This window comes from Neolamprologus brichardi, chromosome 15, assembly GCF_056152115.1.
Source record: "Neolamprologus brichardi isolate AB-2024 chromosome 15, ASM5615211v1, whole genome shotgun sequence".
Classification (NCBI taxonomy): domain Eukaryota; kingdom Metazoa; phylum Chordata; class Actinopteri; order Cichliformes; family Cichlidae; genus Neolamprologus; species Neolamprologus brichardi.
In genome coordinates this window covers 17,890,967-17,913,675 of record NC_142118.1, presented here as the reverse complement: position 1 = coordinate 17,913,675, position 22,709 = coordinate 17,890,967, and the positions used below count along the sequence as shown (strand labels likewise).

The 22,709-nt window shown below is 41.4% G+C and overlaps 1 protein-coding gene across 1 annotated transcript in view; it reads right to left on the bottom strand.

Annotated features, from left to right (window-relative positions):
- Window positions 1–630: 630 nt before the first annotated feature.
- LOC102784912 (dihydropyrimidinase-related protein 5-like) overlaps window positions 631–22,709 on the bottom strand; it is a 28,818-nt gene continuing 6,739 nt past the window's right edge. Inside the window, exons 2-14 of the mRNA XM_087852002.1 lie at window positions 18,114–18,228; window positions 15,898–16,047; window positions 9,043–9,201; window positions 6,765–6,944; window positions 6,615–6,683; window positions 6,101–6,145; window positions 5,942–6,017; window positions 5,694–5,850; window positions 5,414–5,555; window positions 4,508–4,650; window positions 4,169–4,376; window positions 3,216–3,393; window positions 631–3,123 (exon numbers count right to left, since the gene is read on the bottom strand). Of these exons, the coding sequence (XP_087708128.1) occupies window positions 3,038–3,123; window positions 3,216–3,393; window positions 4,169–4,376; window positions 4,508–4,650; window positions 5,414–5,555; window positions 5,694–5,850; window positions 5,942–6,017; window positions 6,101–6,145; window positions 6,615–6,683; window positions 6,765–6,944; window positions 9,043–9,201; window positions 15,898–16,047; window positions 18,114–18,224 (1,704 nt within the window). The 5' untranslated portion in view covers window positions 18,225–18,228 and the 3' untranslated portion in view covers window positions 631–3,037. The remainder of the gene's footprint in view (window positions 3,124–3,215; window positions 3,394–4,168; window positions 4,377–4,507; window positions 4,651–5,413; window positions 5,556–5,693; window positions 5,851–5,941; window positions 6,018–6,100; window positions 6,146–6,614; window positions 6,684–6,764; window positions 6,945–9,042; window positions 9,202–15,897; window positions 16,048–18,113; window positions 18,229–22,709) is intronic.

Sequence of the window (22,709 nt, the reverse complement as noted above, 5' to 3'; positions counted from 1 at the left end):
TTTTCCCCACTGAGCATGATAGACAACCAACATGTATTCAGACATTAAGGCTAGAACAGAAAAGTGGAAGTATACAAACTCGTCTTTTGTTGATGTTTGGTTGTTCGATGAATGTGATCAGACAGCCACACAACGGGTAGATTAACTAGTAATACTGGATGCCATTTCTGCGTATCTCCATGTAAATGGTGTTTCTGTTCCAGTGTGTTGCATGCTGACCCCATTAGTTATTGTTCACACATACTTGGATGGCACTGTGCAGCAATTTGTAAGAAGGGTGTGGATATAAATCTGCTGCTCACTCGAGGATTTCTCAGGAGGTTATGAGGAAAAATCTTCTTTTCTGGGTGAGGACTCCTGTCACATGTTATGTCACAGCAGGTACAACTAAAAGACTAAATATAGACCCATACTTTGACTCTGTGTGTACTTGAAGACAATCTGCCTTGAGCTCTGTCCTCTGAAGCACATTTGTGGATACTGAAGTAACTTCAGGTCCATTTATGGCAGTACATCACCGTGGTAATTTATACTGCACATCTGGAGGAGACAGTGCTCCAGTTAAGAGATCAATAAGTTGAGATCAACAACTCCTAAAACATTCACATAAAAAACGACACATGACCCAGATTTGTCCTTTTTTTCTCAGTTTATTCTTTTGCTGTTATTCTTGTGGTAAGAAACAAGCAGCCACTTACAGATTCAACACGTTCACTTCCCAACACAATGAGAATCTACAAACACGCACAGCCACTGAGCCGCCACAGCGCCTTCAGGACAACAAAACCATCCAACAGTAAAACAACGCCGTCGTCGTAGGTAATTGTAGAAAAACAGCACCAGTTTGTGTGAAGCTGCGGTGATCGGGGGGAGCTTCACTCCTCCTCCTCACCTGTTCATGTGGTGCTCTTCATGCATGGGTGTCGGTGTGGCACAGGTGATTCACGTTGGCACATTTGAACAGGAATAGAAAAACAAACATCCTAAATATATAGAGTGCACGGACAACAAGACGTGATCATGTATAAATATAATACTGGTAGGCAGGAATGAGAGGATCAGTAGTGGTTTATCGTCAGCCTGTGCAGCTCAATCGTCCTGCTCTGTGGAGACTCACTGCTCTGGAAACATCTCGCTGTATGTTCCTACAGCTGGTCCACGACGTGCCTCTCAGTCTCAGCAACACTCTTTGATTTCTGCTCACTCTGAGGTCTCAGGTATTTGGTGTGTATTCAGACTGCAGTGTGAAAAGTGTGCAAAGGCTCATTAGTATGCACAGAAAATATTCAGTGAGCTGACACACAACATAATCCAAAATATGCCCTTTACTTGTTTGCCTGAAAGAGTCACAACGGTAGCTTTTCTTGTACCTGATGTTTCTCACTAAGAAGCTGCCCTTACTATAATATTTCCTACTATTAATGTATCCTTTATTATTACTGTGTACTACAGAGCGTCTGTGCTGGAGCTCAAGGTCTAATAAAAAGAGTCAGAGTCAGAGCCACAAAGAGCATCCTGCTGCTCTAACAGAGCCTTAAATGCATGAAAATAGACTCAAGTTTGAGTCATGTTCAGACGCTGGTTTAATCATTTATTTGAACCTGCGACCCAGAGAGCAATAAGAGTTGCAGAAAGGCTGTAGGATGTACTGACGGACTCATGATTACGGGACATAAATAAAGAGTAACTGCAGCTTTGTAAGTCAAGAGTCATGTCCTGGAGTAAATGAGTATTTGTAAGTTTTCTCCACACCTTCATGTTCTGTGTTTAACCCTCAAGCGACCGAGACGTTTCGGTGACTGAATCACCTGATTGGACTCGGCCACTATTCAAAAAAACCTTTGAATAACCTGTATGATCAAGTCATGATCATATATTTTATTAAAGAGAGTTTTTTGTTAATAGTGGATCTATTTGTGTTTATCATGCCTCTACTGTTTCTGCCATGTATGAGATATTACTTTACACCACAGGTTTGCATGTTCTCCCTGTGCCTGTGTGGGCTTCCTCCCACAGTCCAAAGACATGGATGTTACATTAATTGATGATTTTTAAATCATCAATTAATGTAAATTAATGTTAAAAAATATCATTATCCTCAGCGCACCAATTTCTGTAAAAAAAATATATAAATAAAAAGTTGGAAGGAAACATTTTCATAATTAAAAAATACAACAAGGTCACACATAAATGACTCCACTCGGTCACTCAAAGGTTAAATAACATGTTTTTGTTCCCTTCATGCACTCTGTGAGCTCTACAGACACCCCTGAGACGAGGACAGTGGACCAGGTTTGGGGCCAAAGTTATAATCCCAGCTAAGCTCACAGGCTGAGTTCTTCCATAACTGCGGGTGAGGTGGGAATGTTTCTGGGACATGTGACCGAGTCAGAGGCAGTGAGAGCGCGGGGATGTTCAGAGAGTGTATCTTTACGAGGACACGGTGTTTGAAGCAGTTGGATTTCATCACCACACGGCGCAGTTCATCAAAAACAAAAACACTGTTTGAGGAACCCACGATGCAGCGGGACGCCGAGTGGGCGGTGTAACCACAAACAGGACCCACACACATCTTCACATGAGTCTAAAGCTATGGTGTCTACAGTGTACGCCTGTGTGTGCGTGCGTGTGTGTGTGTGTGAGAGACGGGGGTGTAATAGATACAGTTTTAAATAATTCGGTCGACATCACTTCAGTTCAAACCATCAAAAACTGTACTGGTTTTGACATTTCACAGTTTACGATACAGGCAGGGTGATAATGAGCGGACTTTATCAGAGTTAGTATGATCAGCTCGATTTTGGCAGAACAATTTAAATCCAGAGACAGCCCTTCAATCAGAGCAGTCGCTCCAATTAAGACACAGATTAGAATCTCTGATCATCGGCGTTTCGTCACCAATCACAGACGCGTGCTTGAATTTTTTTTGCCATCTTTACTTTTTATCCTGTGATTGAAAATCAGTGCAGTTTTTCTGGTTGTTCAGAAATGTACAAAAAAACGGCGGCTTGGACGGATGAAGCTCCAACACCAGCGGTTACCAGATACCACTGGAGCGGCCGCCGGGAGGGGCCAGGATCCGAGCCGAGGACCTCTTCGGGATGTGGTCATCGACCTGAGACCCTGAAAGGAAAGACACGTACGGCACTATTAAATTTGATCGAGGACTTCGGTGTAACGTCACCATAATCAAGGACGATTTTATTAGAGCTCACCTGAGAGGCTGAAAGAGGACTCGTGAAGGTCTCGGATTCCGGTGTGCACTCGAGCGCAGGCTTTGTTGGGCGTCTCTCCATCTATGGGGCCCAAACCGAGTTCCTTCTTCATGGTGTTTGCAACCTTGGCCACATCACCAGAGTACGGATCCCTGTCCACCCCTTTATAAGCCTGAGTCTGAAACACGATGAGGTGAGAGGTAAGATTAGGATGTTTAGCCATTTTAAACCTAATAATAGCAGCCAGTTGAGCTGCTGCTGTAAGATTGATAATGATTAATATTTGTCACATGTAAGTAACCAAGTTAAATTCCACTGAAGAAACACAAAACTAAAACAAGGTGTGAAAAAAACTGGAATTAAAATAAAAGCTAGACTAGAAAAAATAAAAAGATCTTGTGCACTCACAAAAATCATTAAAATGAAATAAAAACTAAAATTATCTTTAGTTTTAGTTTTTGTCAGCAGGCACAAGTACTTCTTTTGTACTAAAACATGTGTCCTGAAACTAGAAATGAACATACTCACTCTGTAAACTACCTGAAACTGAACTGAACTGTAAATATAAGTTCTTATAAAAACAGTTTCTGTACTTTTGAATGTGAACTTTGTGACAAGTTTTTTAAATAAATTGAGATAAAAAGGTCTAAAAGCAAACAGAGTAGAGAGGCTGGGATGGGGGGCTTTCACAGACAAGGGCAGCAGCAGGAAAACACAGTGCTGGCTTCCACAGGGAGCAGGAGCATTAATTCCTTTATATGGGCTGTCAGATCGGGGGAGTCAGTCACATCATGATGGGAGTGTTTGTGGCAGGTTTGCTGTCAGCTGACACAGCAGAGCTCAGCCTGGACCTCGCTGTCCTGCCCTGGAGTTTTAATTATCAGTGGAAACACTCACAACACACAGAGGCAGGTTTGGAATCAGTGTTAATAACGTGATGAAAGTGAACGCACCTTTTCCCTCTGCACCATCTTCTTGTAGAGGTAGTCGGGGAAAGTACGCTGTGGGTAGAACTTTCCGGACCCCTCGGCGCACATGAACACGCCGTTCTCACACACCAAACGCCCCCGGCTGATGGTGACCAGAGGGACGCCGTGGCAACGCATCCCTTCGTACAGGTTGAAGTCTCCGCCCTGCACCTGAGTGCTCACAGAGATTGTCCTGCACACACACACACACACACACACACACACACACACACACACACACACAGAAAGTGATGGATGTGTGTCCCTATGCTTCGGGCTGAGTCCAGTAATACAGGTGATTCCTGTTTATTTACAGCTGTGTACCTTGTTGCATCTGGATCCCAGACCACCACGTCAGCGTCAGCCCCGGGGATGATGCGGCCTTTGCGTGGGTACAGATTGTAGATCTTTGCAGCGTTGGAGCTCGTCACCGCCACAAAACGATTCTCATCCATTTTCCCTGTAACCTTAAAAATACAGAAAGCCCATCCGATCATACAAAACTTCCTTATTTCTGTCGCTACTGTGGTAGACCATGATGTCATTCAGCTGCTTCCCCAGAGAGAATCTCATCCCAGTATTGGACAAACTCCAACTCCAGGTCTTGGATGGTGCTCTGGAGATCAGCTGAGATCAGCGTGGCCACTCTAGCTAGAGCAGAAGATCTATTTCATGTGCTGGTAAAGTGGTCTTTCTCATAGAGGCTTCAGAGCAGAACATGGACATCCATCACCAGCTGCAGTTCAAGATGGCGCAGTATGAGTTTATTCACTGGAGAAATACTTTATTTTTATTGCAAATAGCTGGAAATAAAACTGAGCAATCTCTTAGGCTGTTGAGTTTGTGGAGTAGATGAAATATCTTGGCACAGTAACTGATACAAGCTTTGAGCCTCATGTGGATGCTAATGGTAGAAGATATTGCCAGTGCTTGTCATATTATGATAAGCTTCAAACTTTTCATTAAGTTTTATAAACAGAAACAAAACTTAATGAGAAAGTTTTATTTCTGTTTAACTGGTTCAATCCTCACTTTCTCATTTGTTGGCTGTTGACTGAACTTCAAAAACAAACACAGACTGAAAAGTCAAAGCGTGCGGAAAAGTAAGACTTACCAACATGGTGTCAAAACAGACTTAAGAACTTCCACATCCACTGGTTGTGGATGATAAATTGTGTGGTTCATGGCTGATCTCAGGTTTTTATGTGTGCGTTTGACATGTGTACGTACCACTCCTCTCTCCCAAATGACGCTCATCCTGTCCTGGACTCCAGGCACTCCATGAGGGATCTTGGTAAAGTCCTCTTTGCCCAAGGCTCTCTGCTTGGTGCTGAATGGACGGTGCTCTGATGCCACCACGCTCAGATTGTCACTGAAACAGGAAACAGGATATCCACGTTTAGTTTAAAGGAGCGTTTTTATCCACGGCACCTTTGCCGTCACTGAGCTGCTGTTGCGATCAGTTTACTCGAAGCAGTACAGCATGCTGATGTGAGTGCAGCACACATACTTGCCCAGCAGGCCCATGAGGTAGCTGGGTGTGTTTGGGTCGAGGCGGAGTGGAGGGACGATGACATGGGCGGCGGCATGAGCCCAATCCTGGTGGTAATACTGCATCCCATTCAACACTGCGTGAGCAACTGTAGTCTCCCCGTGGACCACCTTACCTGAAATTATAAAAAGTGAAGAAAAGTCAGCTTTCATCCTCTCCATCGTCACGGTGACTGTTAGTTTGTCTTCATCGGGCAGTACGCTCACCCTGCATCTTAGCAGCAGCGATCATATCACCAGCAGACATACTGGACACATTTACCAGGTAGATTGGGCAGCGAGCCTGCGGTCACACATAAGATTTTAATCAGTCCTTTAATTACTTATCAATAACTGCACACAGACTGGATATTAAAATGTTTTTACCCTGTTGGCAATGGTGATGGCTCTGTGAGTGGCCTCAGACTCCAGCTGCAGACAAGAAGACAGAGTAAAATCACAAAATAACAACTTTAATAAGTAAACATTTTAATATTTATTGAAAAAATATTTTACAAAAAAAAGTTCAAGGCCACAATGATTACTTGTTTTTGTTTTACATTTATAGGAAAGATCCCTAAATATTCCTACTTAATATTCAAAATTAGGTTTTATGAGCGTTTTAAGGGAACATAAAGGAAAATAGTTTTATTTTCCACTGTTATGTTTTAGACTTTTTCACACATCAGACTAGAAAGAGTTTTTACTACAAGCCACATTCACATAGTCCCACATTAGTCTAATATCACGCCTGCTCACACTCTAATGGATGTGTTGGGCGTAAGTCCAAGTGCTCAGTGCCACTGTAGACTGCAGGAGCAGATTGATCCTCTGACCTTTAGATTAGGATACGACCACTACCTCAAAAAACCCCCCACCCCTCTGTCCACTGCATATTTACCTCCTCTGGTCGACTGATCTCTATTCCCTCCGGCCCACTGATGCCCAAATCCAGAGCCTCTTTGGCACCCTAACAACACAAACACATTCATTTTAAAACAGGTTTGTGATTTCACTTTGACGTCAAAGGGAAAAAAAATTGTCTTTGCACCTCGGCCACCAGCTCTCCGTTTTCAGCGTGGACTCGGGCAATGGCACCGATATCCTTACAGGTCTGCAGAGTCTGGTAGAGCTCTGAATCCCGCAGCATCATCATGTCTTTGTAGGCCATGAACACCTGGAAGGAGTTCACTCCATGTTCCCTCACCAGGGTCTCCATCTCATTACGTACCTAAGGGCGATTCAGAGGTCTCAGGGTCAGCAGTCATGTTTCTGGATTACAGTTCAGTGCTTGCAAAGCTTCAGTTTATATATGTAAAGGCAGTTAGTGCATCGGGCATTGGGAATGTGGGCATGGAGTGAAAGAGAAACTCTGTGTGTGTGTTTGTTTTGTGGGGCATGAAATGAGCTTGGAAACCTGCCACAATGAGATCACACTGCCTTTACACTGGTGACTATAACAGCCCCGCTGAGAAGAATCCATTTCATTCATTCAAACAGCAGTAAAAGGAAACTAGACAGTTTAGTGTTTAAAATGCTGAACTGTGCTGCGGTGAATGGGCCATAAAGGTCACGTCATAGTCATGATGGAGTATTGATGAAAAGAGCAAAACTACTTCCTTCCATAATGATTAATCTACTTTTACAGCTCATGACAGTTTGAGTATTTTTTATCATTATCATTATTATTATTATTATCTGGCCAAAATAACATCTCTGATGGACAGAGTCTCCCACCCCATGCATGTAAATGTTGCTGAACTGCAGAGCTCCTTCAGTGACAGACTGCTGCATCCTAGATGCATGAAGGAGCGTTTCCGCAGGTCCTCCCTCCCTGCAGTTGTCAAACTGTACAATCAGAACTGCTCCCAACAAACATAGATGTTTACATCTGTGCTGTGACTGCAATAAGTTAATTAACCGATTCGCACTACAACCTGCTTTGCCTCTTATCTGTAGTTATTTTTATTTAATTTAATAACTGTACAGTACTCTCTGTATATAGTAACCACTCTCCTTGATGTAAATATGTAAGAAAAATTGTGTATGTTTCTGTTCCGTGTCTTGTGTACTGTTTGTTTGTATATGTGTCTTTTGGCTGCTGTTACAACCAAATTTCCCCTTGTGGGACAATTAAATGATTATTCTATTCTATTCTATTATTATTCTCTCCCGTTCTTGTTTCTCTGCTACTCTCTCTCTGCAGTGTTTCCTTGTCTGTGGACCCGGCCTCTGTGTGTTTGTTCCTTCTGTGTTTCCTTTTCTCTGACACCTTGTTTAGTGTTAATCAGGATTTATACATTTGGGTTAATTTATGCTGTAGATCATCCACTGTATGGTAAAGCCCTCTGAAAAAGCTATGCTGTAACATCACTTCCACTAGAACTGCAACCACACATCATGCTGATGCAGCGTTTTAGTGACTAGCTCAATTTCTCCTACATATTTTCAGCTACCTCTGCCATCATTGTCCAAATCAATTCAAAGAGAGAAACCTTCTGCCAACCATTCTTTGGGTGATGATGGTTTTGGACACTAGGATAGACTACCATGCAGACTCGACATAGATTCAAAGTATAAATAAGTATAAATAAAAGTAGAAATTAAGACTTCATGTCCTTGTTTTACTTTGATAGTCAGTTTTCTCTCTTGTGTTGTGTTAGTTTGATTTTCCTTTCTTTTGCCCTCCTTTATTATTATCTGCCCCGCCCTGCTTGTTTTCACTGGTGTTCAGCTTGTTTTTGTGTAATTAGTCCCCTGTCTTATCTGTCTTTAAGTTTGTCTTTGTTGGACGGTCTGCTCAGGCTCACTTTCTCCTGCCCAAGCTCTGTTGGGTTATTGTTTTGTGGGTATTTTTAGCCAGATACTGGCTCACCCTTGTTTTTATGCCTTTGTGTCCTCTCTCTATACTACACACACCCTGAAATGTGTTAAGAAACATTGTGTTGACATTTATTAAACAAGAATGACTACCAGTCAAAGCTTTCTGCTGGACAGGTGTTGTATTAAACCTCATGAAACGTTTAACAATATGCAATGAGATTGGGCACATGCACAAAGTCAGCAGATGATGTAGGATAGACATTAAAGCCAAAGGCTGAATGAGGCACCTTGACTCATAGAATCTGCCTAATGTGCCCACTGAGCACGTGTGTTAACCCAGTTCTTGTGCGGGTTTAATCTAGGTCATTACACATTTCACCCACAAACGGCTGGCTGCGTTATTATTCATTCAACGATGATAAACGCCAGAAGAGCACAAAAATAAATAATGATATATGCTACCAACGTGATTCCAAACTCTTTGGTGGTACGTTTTTTAAATTTACCTTTGGTCCCCACCAGGTTAGCCCGACGTGCAGAGCGTAGTCGCAGCACGCCTTGGCATCGGCCAGAGCCCTGCACTTCTCGTAGGCGTCCAGCAGGGAGCAGTGTTGTTCAGGCAGAACCAGACCCATCACCATGGTGGTACCACCCATCAGAGCCGCCTGGGTGAGGTAAGAGGGTGACCAGGGGTGACAGAGAGGGGGGCAGAATAAGAGAAAAGAAAGACTGATTAGAAAGAGGACAATAACACCAATGTCCAGCACAGACTCTGTTTGTCTGGTGACAATAGTCCTTCCTTATCAACTGTTCATCATATGCTCTGCTCTTTATTGATTGCACTGACTCTCTTGTAGCCACTGCTTCATTTTCCTTTCAGTGTTGTTCTCAGTCTAAATGCCCTTATTTAGTACTGTAATCACTGGTTTGTCCTCTCTATAGAAATATCTCAGCCTGGCACAGAAAGAGAGATAAGGCTTTTTAAAATAACTTTAATTTTTTTAATACTTGCGCGTACAAACATGGGTGCTGTATAAATATACAGAACTTGTAAGTTCTGTATATTCAGCAGGTACATGAAAACATTACTCAACTTGTAAGTCAAACAAAACAGATTCAATGAAGGGAAGCTGACGTTAATACAACAAGAATGTAAAAGAGATGCAAAAATGCGAAAGGCAAAATGAAAAAGGTAAATAATACATAAATAATAAAAAAATAAAAGCAATCATAGCAGTATGGGTGGATGGATGAACTGTTTTACAGAAATCAGTGAGTCTCCTTCTCAGGCAGGATGTTCTAAAGTTGACGGGCCCTCGCCGCAAAAACACGCTCACCTTTATATTTAAGTCTAGATTTTGAGGCAGCCAGAAGAGCTTTACCTGAAGAGCTGTAAACTGATTCATATGAGGTCAATGTTCCCAGTGTTCACTGATTTGATGTGACAGTGTCTGCTAAAACCAGTCAGAATCTCAGCTGCTGCAGTTTAAAGTACACGGAGGGGAGAGCGTGACTTCACATTCATGCCAGTGAGGAGGGAGTTGTGGAAGTCAAGTGTTTTTTCCTTCCTAGAGTGTGACAACCTTGGTTTCATTAAGTTTTGACAAAAGGCTTCACATTACTGTAGCTATACGTGTGAACGTCTTAATATTTCACAACCTCAAAAACTACAAACGTAAGCTTTCTGAATATGGCTCCTGCTGCTGTATGTGGCTCCCTCACTTCTACTCCACAGGAAACAGAGAACTGGAGAAGATGAGAGATGAAATTACTAATGAAGGAGAGGAGTGGGCGAGAGGAAGCAAAGTTACAGATGGGGGAAAAAGAGAGGATGAGGAAACAACCATAGACTAGAAGAAGTGAAGGAAGCTGTGTGCAGTGACTCATCTTCCTCGCTACAATGGTGAATGCACTTTTGTGTCACCATGACAACAGATACTGCTCAGCCATGCCTGTCGCACGTCCCCACCCTCTTCCTCCTCCTCCTGTCCTCCTCTCTCCATCCAAAATTGCGCAAACATTAACCTATCCAATATCCTCTAACAGGAATATCACACCGAGGCATGATGGGAGAACGGCTGTAATCGCATATAAAACAGGAAATGAAGAGGTGGGGTGTGAAACAGCTGTAATCTGCTCTTTAGTCATCATCGACAATCAAAGTGACGTTAAACCGCCATCATTTTTGCAGCCTAACCTCAATAAAATGTGACTACATGAGAACGTTTCTGTGACAGCGTGGAGCCGTTGCCTCGGGCACCAGACGTGTCTCACAGACGGGGGGCGGGGTCACCTGCTTGTGAGCGTAAGCTCAGTCCGCCAGTAAGCTATCAGATTTCTCATTACCATAGAAACCAGTCCGAGTGATGTGCAATGTCAGCATCGAAGGTCTCAGCATATGTGTGCATGAAGAGTGTATGTCATTGATCACTGTCACTACATGTAACTGTGTGCATGTGAGCGTGTGTGTGTGTGAGAGAGAGAAAGTGGGGGCACAGATGCACAGCTGGGGATTGTGGGATTTAGGCTGTCTGTCTGCTTGGCCTCAATTAAGATTTACTGCCGGCCCCCTTCTTTAAAAATCCCAGAGGGCAGAGCGGAGAAAACAAGCGAGCAAACAGGAGGTAAAGGGAAAAAGAAATCCTTGATCACTGCATCTTTACCGATCCATGATACGCACACGACAGTATGAGCTAACATTGCTATAATCGAAGTGAGATGATTCAGGGGCAGTTTGAGACTTTTCTGTCAAACTGGAATAAAGGAGCTGTCTGAGAATTGAGATGTTTTTCACGCTGTTTTCAAGCAACATTTGCAACTACAAACACTCGAAACAACATCCAATTTTAGCTTGTTCTAAATTACAAACCTGCTGTGGAGATTTAAGAAGCACAGCATCACTTGCTCACTGCAGACAGCACAGAGCATATCTGCTGGCAACAGCAACAATACCAGCCGGTGCATGTTTAAGCCCAGGATAGTTGTGCATCCTTTTGCAAGCTTTCAGATATTTCACAACAAAATGAGCCTTCCCTCCAGTGACATCATTACACAGGCTTTGTGAATGTGTCCACATAACTTAAGTAGAAGATTTTTAGATCATAAATTCCTAAAGATACCAGAATATCAGGTCAAATCAACACACAGTGCGCACTGATTATTTAACATGTGGTTAAGAGCAGTGATATAACCATGTGGATTGTTTTTCAACTCTTTAATTTAAACATACCAAAACATAAACAGTGATGGAAAAAGACAGTGTGTTCAGCCAACACACACACACTTACTCTTTAAGTGTGTGTGTGTGTGTGTGTGTGGGGGGGGGGGGGGGGGGGTATGTATCCATGATCATTTATGTTAATGAGAGTGTGGGGAGTGAGTTGGAGGGCGGGGTGGGGTGGGCTGCTTTTAACCATGTAAAGTACTTTGTGCTACATTTTTGTATGAAAAGTGCTTTATAAATAAAGATTGATTGATTGAGATTGAACCAACATCGTTTAATCTTAGTGGATTTGACCTAAAAGCTCTTTTTGTCAACCCAACATACTGACACATAAACCACAAGCGGTGCTAATATGAATCTCCTGCTCCATTAAAGACCCCTAACCCCTACTGTGAAGATAATCCCCTGCATAGAAAGTAAAAAAGATGGCGAGAGGGCGGCAGGCATGAAGGAAAGAGTAAAAGAAGTTGAAACCCAGTAGAAGAACATCTATAGACTAATAAAGATCAATAACAATATGGACTGTCCTGAAAAATTCCATACTTTTGGGATTTTAAACTGTAAACTGCAAAGCTGGATTGTTTTAACAGATCACCAAGAGAAAGTTACATCTAATAATAACAGTTCAAATGTATTTATTAACTGTTGATTCATTCTGAAACCACACCGAACACAATCATTTAAAAATAGCATTAGTTGTGAAGATTTTAATGTATAAAAGAAAGAGTTAACTTTTCCTCTAAGAAGAACCAACGAGCACACAGAAATCCTGTCACATGAGTGCCTGAAGCTTCCTTTACATATGAAAGCGACTGTGAGGGGGTGAGAGGGTCTCTGTGTCAGACTCTGGGAGAGGCTATCAGTGTGAGACAGATTACTGCTCCAGTCCTCTGATCAGCCTCTATCAGCTCCACTCGTACTTCTTATTGCAGCCGAGCAACTCACCTTCTTCCTCTACCCTCCTCCTCCTTCTCTTCATTGCTACAGTTCAGCCTGCTGAGACATTGAAATGATCTCAGCCAGGCCTGCTGTGATAGATACAGCTCAGGCAACATTTCAGGCTTTATGCAAAAAAAAAAAAAAAAAAAAAAAAGCAGATCTGCTTAGCTGGATGTGATTGATCAGTGTTACACTGTAAAGACTGACTGTGGATAACAGTGAGAGCAGATCACACACTTTATTCTGTTAGTATTTAATAACAGAGACACAGCTGTGCTTTTCGATTGTAGTTTATATCGCCTGGAAGTCTTTTTTAGCTGTTCAAACCCATCACCTGTCAGGCAGTGTGATGCCCCTGAGGCCGAAACATTTTTATTTTAACTTTAAAGAGTTCACGGTTTTTAATATCGCATCTACATATGTGGGGCAGTGGTCAGCATCGCCCCCTGCTGGTAATCACTGGCTTCCCTTTACATACCTTGGAGCTACGTCTATCTTTTATATACAGTCCACGGCAGACACAGAAAGAAGGTTCTGATGATGGACTGGCTACATGTCTGGTGACCTTCACCTGGATAAGCAGCTAAGAATGGCTGAGAAGACTTCAGCATGATGTCAAAGAAGCTAAAACATCAGTTCCAGATCATTTCTATCCGGGCAGCACGTTCTTCCTCTTGACCTTCCACCATTACAGCGTGTTATATAAATCGGGGTGAAGCAAAGGAACAGGAGGAGGCACCAGAGGAGGAAGGAAGTAAAACAGAAGAGGGAGCAGACAGTTACAAAACAGAGGGAGAGAGGGATGCAGAGGGGGAAATAGTTTAGAGGTTCATCACAATTACACGAGCAGTTGCTGCGGTAACACAGTCACCATAGGAACCATACAATGCTACCACGGTCATGTGTGCACATACTCTCTCACACACACAGAAATTTCCATGCTAAGAGTGCGGGTTAGTTGTCATGGCAGCGACGGCAGCGGTGGGGGCTGGGGGAGAACTGGCACCAGTTTGTCCCAGTCTTCAGCCTCATTTCTCTCCTCTTACAGCACAGCAAAGTCACCGCCGCTATGATGTGCACCATAATTTCCAAACATGCTGGCAAGGCTGCAAGGAGAAAAGATACTAAAAGTGCTGCTGACGATCTCCCCCAGACAATCACTTGCTCGTCAGCAGCTACACTGAGCAGAAAGACCAGCTGGGCGGGCAGGGTGGAGGGAATAGCATTAATATAAAACATTTTTAGGCCTCGTCCCCAAATACTGACACGGTGCCCCGTATTTTGATTGATTCTAATCAACACTGTGGGACAGAGACTTTGCTGAAGTCTGTCTTTTATCTAATGGCAGTAAAAAAGGAAAAGAAAAGCTGTTATTGTGGGTCACCTGCAGGTTAACGTCACCACTTTTCCTGTACCTTTGCTACGCCTAACAGGAGAAATTTCAAAGCAACATAAAGTCACAAATTATGGAGATTTCAGCTATTGAGGAACAAACACAAAGAAGCTACAATAAAGAGTGAAAAACTAGTTAAACAAAATACCTGCTCCTTTAGCTCATTTAGCTTATTGTGTCCTTATTGTTCCTAAAGTCATAGAAGTGGTAATAATACATTAACAGCAATAATAGCAATTAACTAAATTGATGATGTATTTATTTGTTAGATTATATTTTAAGTTAGTGAAGGTGTCGATTCTCATGTTACATAAAAAAATAAATTGAGGAATAAACAGAAGTACCTGAAGTAGGGTGACTTGAAACTAAATTAAATATGGACCAGCTTTGCTAATTTGCTAAGCAAGTCTAGATGGTGATATGTCTGACTTAAAACATGAACACAAACTGTGCTGGTTAGAGGTTTAGTATTGAGTGTCTCTCTTTTTCCTTCTGTTAGAGTCACTGGAAGTTCATCTCTTCACATGTGAGACTCACAGTTGTGCAGCAATAACGTTAATAACTGATGCATAAAGCCCGAGTGAGAAACAAAAAGACAAAGATAGAGCGCGACCTTTCCAGTCACTAGACCATAGTTTTTAGTTTTGTCAAAAATGATTGCACTAACACAAAGAAAAGCTGTTGGCCCCAGAGGCGTGCAAAACCTCCAAACTGCTGACCCTTTGCAACTTCCTCGGTGCTACGTTAGCTCTGCTGCTATCGGCTGGGTCACTGCTGCTGGCGTATGAATGAGTGAGCAAAGAACAACACAGATTTATTAAAATAGATCAGCCCACAGTCAGTGACACCTGGCGCAGTCCTAAATAATCCCAGTGAGCCATAAGTTCCGATTTCAGATCTAAATTCTCTGTTTCAGACAGTTTTTTCTACTCTTTGCTCTGTATGATGTAAATGTATCCTTAATATGGTCTCAGCCACAGTTCTGGCCTACTGTTCCAAGCTTTTGTTTAAGGGAGAGCCAATCAGAAGCAGGGCAAAGGAGATTGTTTCAGGCAGAAGGGTTCAACAAAGGCCCAGTGAAAGACACATTTGTATTTATCCATTTGTACATAAGATCATTTTGAACTGTGAATCATGCAAATGTACACTAGTGGAGCCAAATAACAAAAAATAAACTCATCATCTTCTGGGGACTCCACGTTACATTTATCATGTAATATATTATTAGATGTATCTGATGAAGCAATCACCTACAACAACACACACATATACTTTGACTTTTGCTGATACTGTACTGTTGGTGTCCACAGCTGACGCCCTTGACTAAAACTGTCAGGCACGCCAGGCAGCATCTAAACAGACAAGCTGAGAACATCCTCCAACACATGCATACCACTGCAGGCAACAATAACACCTCTTAACCTCTTAATTATGAAATCATCCTCGCTGCTCGGGCTCTCAGTGGAAAACATGCAGGACATTCATAGGAAATTAACAAATACACCCAGAACAGATGAAAACTAAACAGCTGTGTGAATGTGTGTCTAAAAAAGATAAGTCTCTGCTTTCAACCAGAAACTGCTGACCGGTGTTTGCTTCCTGGAAGACCAACGTGAGAAAACATGTGGTCATTAGTCCTGATGAAGCTAAAAGCAGGGCTCAATATTTTGCTGCAGACACGTCAGAGAGAGTCACAGAGAAAGAATGACAGCTGTCTGCAGACTTGAAATGTGTTTAATCACAGGCATGCTGACGAGCCTGCTCACAGCAAAGCCCTGTGTGTGAGTGTGTTTGAGCAGTGTGTACCTTGGTCCCACTGTAGAAGTCGTCCTGGATGGTGGCGTTCATGAAGGTCTCCTGCAGATGCACACTCGTGTCAATTCCGCCCGGTAACACCAGCTTTCCAGAGGCATCTATCACCTTAGCCCCGCCTGGTATCATCAGCTCCTTTCCAACCTGCCACAGAAAACACAAACACACAAATTACAGTACTTTATTTTCACATTATTATCACTTTATTTTATTAAAGGCCCAACTACACAGTAATAATTTCTAGCTGAAACTGGTCACCAAGATGTAAACTACTGTGCAAAAGCCTAGAATCACCCAAATTTCTTTTTATTTTGCTTCCGAAAAGGCCAGACTTTTTTAAGTAGGTTTTCTGAAGCACTGGTTCTTTTATAGTGCTTTTGAGCTACTATTACTCTATGTCTAAAATCCTTTGATCATACACTCCAATGAACACATCAGAAGCAACTCGGGGTTTAGTTTCTTGCTTGCTTTAGCATGCAGACCAGAGCAGCCAATGATCAAAACACCAACCTTCCGATTAGCAGATGACCTGCTCAACCTCCTGAGCCACAGTCAACCTTTCTAAGTGTTTCTTTGGACATTATCTGCGTTTTCACTAACCTTCAGGCTAGTCTTGTGCCTAACCATTTTCAGAAGAATATTTTTCTTTTGTTTTTCTTGTTAAGGAGCGTAAGGACCCATTTATGCTTGCCATATTAGTCACTTTGCACACAAACAGTCACAGACGGGACCACATCAGCGCTGGACAGGACGAGAAGAAGTGAAAACCAGGAAGCAAATAAATCACGCAGCTTGTGCCAGGGAATGTGACTTCACTTTTGCTGTACAGTACAGTTCGTGCGAGAACGGCGACCATAAAAGGGCCATAAATGACGAGTGTTTGCAGAGAAAGTCTTCCATGCAGACTGCAACTGTGGCAATCTACTGGTGAGGAAAGCAATCACAAGGAGGTTTTCATTACATCACTCTATACCTCTTTACAATTAGTTTCACCTAGCAACCTTCAGCAGCCAATTGCCATCACCCCGGTAGGGGGATACATATTTTTTAATTTCAACCTGCGATTACCACCAAACTCTGGGCCTATGTCAGGCCAACATGTACGGAAACAAACATTTACTTTTAATACAATCCATTAATTATTGTTTAATACATTAAATTTAAGGTTATTCAAGGTTCTTTGTCTTAGGGGTTTTGTTTGGTATATTCAACCAAACTAATTTTAGATTTATATTTTTTAGGTAATCAGGTGCAGAATTAGATGTGCTGCTGAGGGTGTTTTTAATTACTGTGGTCCTGTTCTTTGGAACAAGCTGCCTGCTGAATTGAGGTCATTTATAACTGTGTGAAATGTGATATATAAATGAAATTGACATTGACTTTATAGCTCTAAGCATGAAAGTGTCATCTATGGCTTGTTAGCCAATCTGACATTTTCATCCACACTGAAATACATACATTCACAGTCCATAGAGAAGGACTATTAATTACTTTGGTAACTGTTTTTGTGATAATGCTGACAATTAAACAGGCTGACATGAACATTAGTACACCTGGTAATAGTTTCTTCTTACCAGAGGAGCTGTGCATATTTGCAGTTTAACTCAACTTCTAGGTGGTTTTCTTCTGATTGGCACAAACTCACAAAAAGGTCTCACAGCTTGAGATGTTCCCCTTTTGTATGACAGCTTAGATCAGTCTGCATGCTTACACACGCTGACCTCACTATTCAAAACTTTGCCCATTTTTAATATTAGAACTGTTAGCGTAAAATGTTACTCTTTGGGACTGAGAACGTGTTGGTTACAGTATAACTCGCTCAGCTTCGACACTTTAAATACTGCAATAAAATAACTTGTTGTCTGTGGTGATGGAAGTAAGCACTGACAGAGAGTGTGTAAATGCTCAACAGCTGCAGCAACACTGGAACGTTTCAGTACAGCTGATTCAAAGGCGTCCACGCCACATAAACCGATGCTTATCTCCATGACAACACTGTGTGAGATAATTATAGTACCATGGTTTGGAGCCACAGAGTTGACCGAGTGGTTCTCTTCATGCTATTACTGTGAAATGAGAGATATACTGGACAGTGAAAGTGTGAAAGCGATGAAAAGTTTTTACTGTATGACACGTGGAAAAATGTGCTTGCAAGTAAAAATATATTTGCACATGTGCACATTTAAGATGTGTACATAACAGTGATTTACCTGCTGTATGATGCCGTTCTCGATGTAGACATCTGCTTCCTGGGTGAAGTCATCATTGACCACCTTTCCCCCCTTGATGAGGATACGCATGGACCCCATGTTAGCAGCCATAGTCCTACAAGATAAAAAGGTATTCAAGTAAATTCAAGTACACGATATTTAGCATGTTAACAACGTTGCGCAATGCCAGTCCTTACCATAAGGTGGTGCAGTGAGTAATGTTTGTTTTGTATTTAACCAAACAAACCTCAAGGAAATATGAGTGGGACTAAAAATAAATATCAGAAGTAAAACAGAAGCTCAGATCTAAAATATCTAAACACACTCACCAGTCGAGTGCTACCTTTTGGTGGTAACAGTTGAAATTAAATTCTGCAGTGCGAAATTAATTGTTCTAAATAGAAAAAGTTGCTTGATTTGAACAAAACTAACTGAAATCTTGCAGCGCTCAGCTGGAACTACTGCTTTTATCCAGTGTTTAATTTGCTTTACACAGCAATACTTAAACCCTGGCATTGTACTGGTCTACTCAACTTCAGGAATCCAGTGTGGAGTCCTTCTGCAACCAACCGCTACTCGTAAAACCAAAGTCAACAAATTAAAGTTTGTGTTCTGTATTTTGTGCTGAGTTACACGTTACAGTTTCTGGGAAGCATTTCCTCCAGTCTTTAAAGTGTGTCAGCTCAGTCTATAAAATATTTAGGAGTGGATCTATAATTTATAAATCTATTACAGTATCTGCAGGAATAACAGATTATCAGCACTTTGCAAGGACAGATGGAAAGCAGATGTTTCTTCAAGGATCTTCAAGGATCAGAAACTAACAACTAACAACAGGTAGAGAAAAACAGGTCTGTTACTATTACAATTTATTACGATTTATAACAATTTATTCATAGTATGAGACCTTCATAGTACAGTAGTTAATAAAATTAAGGTATTAGTATTTCAGGAAATCTTTAAACACATTTTTCACTATTTTCTGATGTTGCATTGTTGCATTATAAAAGGAAATGAGTATATTAATCGGTAATTTTCCCTTTACAGCAAAGTGAATTTTAATGATCCAGACTTGTGGTTAGCAGACATGTAACTCACCTAATTTCAGGCATTTGTGCTGTATGAGCAGTTTACAAAATGAATGCCCGGTGGTCCTTGTGTGCATAATGATTACTTGTGGCTATGATAATTTCTAGGTTGTGTTACATTACGCAGACCCAGTACAACTAGTTTGTGTTTTTCAGAATCCTATTCATGGTAGGATCCTGGTGTTTCCTTTCCAAGTCTTTTCCAGTTACAGCAGTAAAGTTGATCCTCTGTGAGGTTTTAAAGTGTCTTTTTATTTACTTATCTTTTGATTGATTTATTTTATATTAGTTAAGTGAGGGAAATGGAAAGCAGTGTGGAGTTCTTTATCACCATAGAAAAATATATAATGCATGTTCTTTAAAATTACTGGCTTTGGCTTTATTGTAACTTTCCCCTTGTAATCACCACATTGTAATTTTCTGCAATGAGCCATGGCTAACAAACCAAGGCTATGGCTGAACAGACCCAAAATTACCTCCTATATCTTTTCCTAACCACTTTTCCTTGATTTCAATGGAAAACGTCACAGGGAGGATGGGAAAGATATTAAGAAGGAAAAGACAAACACAGCGCCCAGAGGATCGACTTGGCTCAAATTACAGAGCCAAGTGGAAGCGCAGTTGTGGTGAAACTATGATGTGCTGAAGATGGACTACAAACAAATCCTAATGTTCTTATGACCATGTGTACCCCTGGGTTTAAAAACTGTTGAAGCTTCAAAACATATCAGCAGGTTATACTGAATATTACATGTTCTGCACCCGCGGTCCACCAAACCTTTTTGCACCACGGACCGGTTCATGTCCAACAATATTTTCACGGACAGGCCTTTAAGGTGTTGCGGATAAATACAACAAAATAAAACCACTACCGGTACCAAAAAACAGAAGATATATTCATAACACACAGGAAAAGACCCAGGGAAACCGGGTTATGATAAAAACGATTAAAAAAAAAAGAAAGATAAAAACCAATAAAAACCCTGAAAACCATAAATTTCACACCTGAGCCTCAACTCTCGTAGCCCAGTACCAAACGACTCACAAACCAGTACCGGTCCGTGGCCCAGTGGTTGGGGACCGCTGTTTCAACACCACCTGCCAGTCATTTTGATTGCTTGTCTTTTTGACAACTGACTGAAATTTACTGCCGCAGAAGCCCTAAAGCAACACTTGATGCCCAATATTGATGAAGATTTCTCAGATGAACTCTTTTCTATATAGAAAATGAAGATATATAATAATATATTACACCACTCAGTAATTCTAATCATTAAAATTGCCTCTCCTCCAAACTACACCAAATATGACCTTTTCTGAATTAAATTACACATATTTAAAGCATAGGGGAGATTGTTTCTTTGAGCCTAAAAAATTGAAACACTGGCATCATCATCACCACCAACATTTTTAAAACCATGTTATATTCTTTGGCCTTTAACCTGACTTGGTTTTATATCCGCTTTCTACAAATAACAACTTATTTGTTTATTTTGTTTTAAATATATTTTTCCCCTTTGCAACACTCACTACATATTTAAAATTTCACTGCACATCAAAACAGTGTGGTTAACTATTAGCTTTTGCAATCTGTGGTCCACTGTGTTCTTCAGATGATCATTGAAATAAAAAATAACCAATTAAAAAACCTAATAGGATCAACAAACTGAGAGGTTCTCCAATAAGCATGTCTTTGTGTGTATGTGTGTATTCTGCATGGGTGGCTGTATGCAATGTGTGTGATGGCCAGACACAATAGAGCCCCAGTCACACAGAATCAACTCAAAGAGATGGAGGAGAATAGAGAGAGGAAGGAGAGAGGGGAGAAGAGGGGAAGGAAGAGAACAGTGAACAGAATAATGAGGAGAGAAATTTGTACCCCCACTGGATGAGGACAAATTTGGCCCAATGGGAAAGAGAAATGGCTTTGGTTTTGCCAGCTTGCTAATAATGAAGCCCGGGGGTAACAAGAAGCTTTAAACACAGATTTAAGGAAAGTTTCTGAAATATATTGTTGTTTCTATGAAAAATATTCATTCATACTGTCTGGCTTTACTGTAGGAGCGCTGAGCAGAAATCATCTGGGATCAGATCCTAGTCCAGTTGAGTACAGAGAAGATGGAGTCCAAAACAAATAAAAGAAACTAGAGATTTACAACAATGGCCAAAGAAAGAGAAAAAGAGTAGAAGTAGCTTATTGTGCTGAGATGAAAGATAAAGTGGTAAACACGATGGTGGAGCGCTGTGCGGTATGGAAAGCAGTGCCCTAAAGGCCTGGCAGCCTGATTAAAAGAGTGGTTTCCCGGGAGACGGGAACTGGAGATCCTTCAGCGGAAAAAAGGCGTCCATACACACACACACACACACACACACACACACACACACACACACACACACACACACACACACACACACACACACACACACACACACACGGTATGGTGAGGCATACTAAAGCACCAAGACTGATTTATCATTTGAATTCCACTTGGTACAAAGTCAACACTCACATACACGCATACTTTGCAGTATTTCACACAGAAACTTTACGTCTGCCTCGTGTTTTATCATAGTTTTTTCATTCAAGATTTTAGCTACTAAATGGTTCTTGGCCCCTTTTTTACTACAGAGCTGTCCTATTGTGTAATATGCATAGACTGGAGTTTGGCACTGGCTTGTTAAGTCTGGCATCATTAGCCATCCTTTAGTGAGGCAGCGCTGGTTCGAATAAAGTACTAATATGATCAATGTGGCTGTCAGAGTGTTACAAGGAAGCTGAACATTCAGGAATTAATGAAAAACTGGATTTAGAAATTCATTAGGCTAGATGACATCTAAAGATGATACACCATTTATACCTGACTGAAGTGTTTCTAAAAAACTAAAGTAAACCCCACTGCAGTAACTCTGGACATTAACAAAGACAGGAAACGACACATTTGGAAGGTTAATGAAGTTGGACTAGTCGAAATATGATTAGCTACCTGGTGCTAAAGGTGCTACAAAGCCATGATTAGGCCAATGTACATACATTAGCACACATTAAGGAAGATGTAGGATGAGTTCATGCTGAGGGTCCCAGAGAAACAGAGACACCAAAAACAGATCAAACTTCAGCCACAACAATGTCTGAGATGACCCCATCACAATACGAACGCACCATTAATATGTTGTTACAGGGTTTGGATTATTAGCTATGGCAATGTCTTGATCCTAAGTTTACAATCCACACTGAATCTTAGTCGGCCTAGGTGACTCTTATATGAAGTGTTAACTGTATCATATTTTATTTAGAAAAACATAAAGACATGTTACACTTAAATACTTAAATACTGCTAATAAAAACAGAGCCAGACCCAACACAGGAGACTCTTGGATCCGGAAACAGTGTTTGATGTGACGTCATCAAACAAATTCTTTGAATCTTCAATAATATTTTCAAGTATTATGTTACTTTTCACTGAGAGGTGAAAAGTAACATAATAGATGATTCACAGATGCTTCAGTT